Source organism: Papaver somniferum, chromosome 1 (genome assembly GCF_003573695.1).
Source record: "Papaver somniferum cultivar HN1 chromosome 1, ASM357369v1, whole genome shotgun sequence".
Taxonomy (NCBI): Eukaryota; Viridiplantae; Streptophyta; class Magnoliopsida; order Ranunculales; family Papaveraceae; genus Papaver; species Papaver somniferum.
In genome coordinates, this window is record NC_039358.1 from 211,619,642 (window position 1) to 211,625,373 (window position 5,732).

The 5,732-nt window shown below is 36.4% G+C and overlaps 1 protein-coding gene across 1 annotated transcript; it reads right to left on the reverse strand.

Moving 5' to 3' along the window:
* Positions 1-804: 804 nt before the first annotated feature.
* On the reverse strand, positions 805-5,412 carry LOC113315175 (probable protein phosphatase 2C 33). The gene is made up of 6 exons (XM_026563477.1): positions 4,929-5,412; positions 4,052-4,739; positions 2,975-3,364; positions 2,778-2,895; positions 2,434-2,657; positions 805-1,649 (listed from the first exon to the last, which is right to left on the reverse strand). The coding sequence occupies exons 2-6, from the start codon at positions 4,295-4,297 to the stop codon at positions 1,209-1,211; spliced, it is 1,419 nt and encodes a 472-aa protein (XP_026419262.1). The 5' UTR covers positions 4,298-4,739; positions 4,929-5,412; the 3' UTR covers positions 805-1,208.
* Between the last annotated feature and the right edge of the window lie 320 nt (positions 5,413-5,732).

The window sequence follows — 5,732 nt, forward strand, 5'->3', positions numbered from 1 at the left end:
TTTTGAGGGATGAGCCTCGCGCTCGAGTCAACACAGGCATCATCCTAGATGTAACCTTGAGTTGGCAAACTTTATAGTTTCCTAGACTCTTTTTCTTATAAAAAAAAAAAGATTACATGAAAGACAAAAAAAAGTGGAACCCTCCATCATTCCCTTAACAGGGTTATCTCCGCCATGATGTTTACAAAAATTCCTTTTTTTTTTTTTTGATTAGAAAATTCTCAAATTCTCAAGTCTCCCAAAATATCACCTATTAGGGAGAGACTTGTACCATGCCTATTTTTCAATAAAAGTCTCTCCAAATCTCTGAAAATTAAAAATCCATGACTTTCAATTCTCTTTCGAATAACAGGAGCGTTTGAGTGACTCTTACGAAATCATAATCCAATAACATGGAATTTCGGAGAATTTAAATGACTTAAAAAAAATCTCTAACCAATAACAAGAGACATTGAGAGACTCTCCAAAAATCTCAATGGAATAACAATAGATTTGGGAATTCCCCAGAAGTCATTTGAAATCTCATTTGACTACCTCCCTGTAAAGGACGCATTGGAATTTTATCGCTGTAGAATGCCCAAAGAAGTTAAAAGAACAAATAAATGAAATGACAAGAATTCTGGAAAGAGTGACAACCAAGAAGGGAATAGATTCTGAGTTTCTGTATGTTCATTTCGATCCTTCCGTCCACCTTTTTTCAGGTGGACTAGTGTTTACAGTACAAAGTCTCAGGTCACTATAATTATTGCAGATAGAATCTAATGATACCCACGTTAGCGCACGAGAAAACTGAAAATACAGAAATAATACAGATATAAACAAAAGTTTTGACAACTTCACAAAATTATCATTAACAACTTGGAACAATTAAAAGTGATAACAAATCACTTTTAAAAAGAAAAAAAGAATCCTCTCCATACAGAAAGAAAAAAACCATGGTAAAATGGAGTTGGATCTTACAAAAATTCCAATTCCACAAGACATTCTGAGAAAGGAGGATTTCCCAGACACTAATAAAAGCTGATCAAACCTCTCCGATCCAAAAACCAAATACATCAAACACCCTACAAAACAAGCTTTTTTTTTTTTTTTACGGTGTTTGAAAGCAGAAAAAACAATATAAATAGATAAAACAATGTAGGAGTGGTAATATATGATAATAACAGTTATATAAATACAGTGACAACAAAGAATGAAATTGAGCTCCTTCATTTTCGAGATTTTGATATCGAGGGTTTTCCATCTTTACCAGGGACATACCTCGGCAGAGTTAACAGTGTGTTGACACGTGAAACACCTTCCAGAGCTGACCAGTTTGGCTGTTCCACAAGATCTGCATTTTCTTCATCTTCATCAGGTTGAATCTCAGGACAAGCTCGTACAACAGTTCCTGATCGGTTCAGTTCTACAGGACCCATGCTTAGCAGATCTTCTAATGCTGGTTGATTTTCTTTGGAAGTTGGGGAGTTGTTGGTTGGACTGGACTTAAGAAAGAGGCACACAACAGCACAGTCATCTACTTTGGAAGTTGGGTACTTTGACCTCCAAGCTCGAACTGCCGACTCTACCAGTGCATGAGATGCAGCAGATTGTGTAGGAGCTGAGGCCACTATGTCTACCACTTCCTGGTTCGTGAGCACATCCCATACCTGCAAATGAGAAAAACCAAGCAAATACATGTAAAATAACCTGTACAGCACATCAAAGCTAATATTACAAAGATCTCAAGTTACAACGACTCTGTCCTAAAAATAAAATAACAATAGTTCCACTTCCTGATTATAACGACTTTTCGTAATTTAATATTGGACTACCATGCTTAGAATGTGAGGAGGCCAGGCCGTAAAGGTTTTGGCATAGCCTCAATTCATCAGTGGACTAGGGTCACTAAGCAACACAAGCTCTGCTCATATACTTAACAACCTTCACTGCAACCAAGTCTGCAAAGAACCAGTAGCATCCTCCAGTTTGTTGAATGAGGGCAAGGTGGTAATTTAAGTGCAAACCAGACTGCAGGAAAGAAGTATAAACCAAAAACAAAAACCTATCCACATTCTAATTATAGAATTACTGTCACCAATCATATAATGGTAGAATTGAGGGTGAGACAGATAGTCGTTGGATATTGAACTATAGCTGGAATCTTAACAATTTGGCTATAGTAGTCCAACCGTTGCTTTGATGTTCTCCAGTGATCCAATGGTACTGTCAAGAATTAGCTTCTAAAGGTACAAATATAAGACGTAGATCATTTAAGAAAATTCCTAACTATGGTTTAGGTTTTGGTCTTAGAAGTGATATAAATTGCATTCAAGATAACCATCAAATTATGTGAATGTAAGAAAGTCGAGCACAAATATAATCTGGCAATAAGTACCGTACTTTCTATAGAAGGTGAGGAGGAAGAGAAAAACACAAATTTTGTTTTCTTACCCCATCTGTAGCCAAAACGAGAAACTCATCCTTCTCAGTGAGGCGCCGATAAAAAACCTCAGGAACAGATATCAAACCAAAATCCTTCAGGCAAAAGTCCCCAAAAGCCCGAGCCATAGCCAGACCAGGGGAGTCATTGTTAGGCAGCCAAATTCGGGAAACCTCTGGCTCATCCTGAAGGGCGAAAACCCGCCCTCTACATTGTTTGATCCTCTCTGCTTCGCCTGTAAAGTGAGCAGAAGATGAAAAGTTAAAAGGGGATGATAACACCAAAAAACAGCTTCACAATGACATGCACACACACAAAAACCAATATACACATATATGTGAGAGAGTTAATTTACGTGGGAGATTAGGCTTGAGGTCCACTGTCAACTGAACAGCGATAAGAGAGTCATCTCGGTCTCTTGTCCCCAGTATGGCTCTGGAGTCCCCTACGTTTCCGATTATAAGGTCCTGACCCTGCATCATGGAAGCTAACTGAGAGAGGAATTTTAATTAAATAATCAAAAATAAGGCACAAATTGTACTCTCTTGCTACCTGTTTGACCAAGGTGACAGCTGTTGTTCCGCTGCAAAAGCAATCGAGAGTTGGGTGCATTTTCAGTTCCTTATCCATAACATTGAAAGCCTTTAGAAAGGACTCTTTCAGTGTCAGATAGATCTCTGGATATTTGTCTTTATCTTCAATGTCCATGGACCCCCTAGATTCTTCATCCTCACATAGAGGGGTATTTTCTTCTGCAATCACGCCTTCCATTCCAGAAATGCTGTTCTGCCTGGAGCCATCATCACCGCCTATATTTACTTCCCAATGGGAACTGAGTTTCAAAGGAAGAGAGTCCCTCACTCTTCTAGCAACCATATGACCATAGGGCCCGTGACCGTCAAAAACCCCACAGAAGACAGTATCTGTTCGTGAGCCGAAATTCTGAAAATATATAACCGTATTTCAGATACTTATAGCCCCTTGAGTGCGAAACTAGTAAAAGTAAAACAGAGAAAAGAAATTGTAGAATAACATATGTCTGCTTCGTGGGATACTCCCTGTAACTTAAACATGTCCATACTGGTCCACTACATGATAAATCTGAAATCTAACCCAGTTACTAGATAAATACATGTTACTCTGAGGTTTTTTTTTTTTAAAAAAAAGGTCTAATTCTGCACCTAGATATCTCAAGGTACATAGAAATAATAATCAATGTATTTCTGTCCCAACCATCTGTATTTTGGTATCATGATGTGGAGAAATGGGCAGCTAAAACTGAAGGTATGTCTAAGCTTCAGCTAAATAACAAACTAGTCAAAGAAGAAAGCTTAAATCTGACTGAAATACTAAAGATGAGAAACCAAAGACATCATCTTAGTGACGGTATGAATAAGAAAGGAATCAAACATCAAAAGGATAAAAAAGATAATAATTTAGGATCCAAATGATACGATATTGTAATTGATTCATTCCCATCATCAGATTAGATACCCCATCAAATAAATTACGACATATGTATGATAGTGAAAAAGAACAAGCGTGTTGTAAAAGCAGGTAAAGTAAGAAATAAGCATAGCTAGACAAATGAAATTTAAATTAGCTAAGTTTATAGGCAAAAGACCTCACCTCCCAGACAATCATGGCATCCTGATTGGTCCCCTTCTTCCCCTGTTGGGTAAAAAGTGAAGCAGCATTACTAGCCCCATTAGAATACAATCGACCAGGAGTTCTACTTAACTGTTCTGATCTTCTTGAATCAAAAGAAGAACTACTTCTCAACCCCTTCTTCTTCCTGTGCTTCCTACCTCCCGAAGGAAATGTAGGAGAGTAAGGGTGTGGATTCGTCCCATCTGTCGATAGGCAGGACCCCATCCTGAGGGCCCTGATTATCTCGAGTAAGCAATCCAGACCAGCCAGACAATTGAATCCCCTATTTTCAACTGATCGATCTGCTGCTGTCAGAAACAAACCGAGTTTCTCCGTTTCACCCGTCGTTCCAACTTTTTAATTACCCAATTTTCTTAATCAATAACCACCACAAACTCCCTTAACAATTCTCTGAATTCAATTGAAGAAACCTTATGCAACAATGTCCTTCTACTAATAATAACCCCAATACTCAATCAAATTAAGAACCCGGAAATCCTTCCAAATCAAACAAAGATTGATGTACCCTTTATCCTATAATAACTTTCCTTCCGAAATTGTCTAAATTTTATTGCCAATATCAATAGCAAATTGATGATTAACAAGCAGATAACACTTGCAAAACTAATTGGATAACACCTTATGAAGCCAAAAAGAGAAACCCCACCTTCAAAAAACAAATATTGGATTGGATCAAAACTCAAACACATAGACAACAATAATGGAAGAAGGAGATAGATTCGAACTAATCACATGTAATAGTAAACAAAGGACATATAAATTGAATGATTTTTTCCTTTTTAAAGATTAAAAAATGAATTAATCAATTAAAGCAAAGGGTTATAGAAAAACTTACCACCTTTTAGCCCACAAGAATCCTGTATAACCTTTAGAAAAAAGAGTAGAGATCTGCAATAACTCAAACAATATATAAAAATGGTATCTTTTACATCTTCTTAATAACTACCCAATATAGCTCTTCATTAATTACAGAGAAAAAATTTCTGATATCCAAAAATTCAATTCTTGAGTGATCAATCCAATATTGGCTTTTGCATGTAATCAGAAACAAAGAGAACCCTTTGATAATCTTCGAATGGAGATCTAAAAAAACCAAGAAATGAGAAAAATTGATTTGATTCAGAGAGATTTCCTTTAATGAATTGAATTCGTTTGATGGAAGGTTTTTTTTTTGTATGATATCTTTTCTGTTTACTAAAATAAGTAAGTGAAAAAAAAGTTTTACAGGGGAAGAATGACGTGATCTATCGCTTTCATATGTTTTGATTCTTCCTAAAACAAAAGAACCCGATCTCAGATTCCACTTTCTCTTCGTGGTTTCTGTTTTTCTTATATTAATTTTTGAAATAAATGTTTATTAATTTTCTTTTATTACCTATTTTTATCTGTATCTTTATCCATGAAAAACTGGAAAAAGATTTGTTCGCGAAAATACACCTGGATATTATAACCATACTACGACATTGATGACGTGGAAAACCTGTATTCTTTGCTAGAAGGTCTAGAAGGAATATTGGTTTGCCAAGTTGGCAAGGGGTCTTTGTTAGGTCACGACGAAGTCCAATTTTGTGAACACTTGTGTAAATGTGGGCATGAAATTTTAATCTTATTTTTGATTTGATTTTGGGGGTTATGTAAT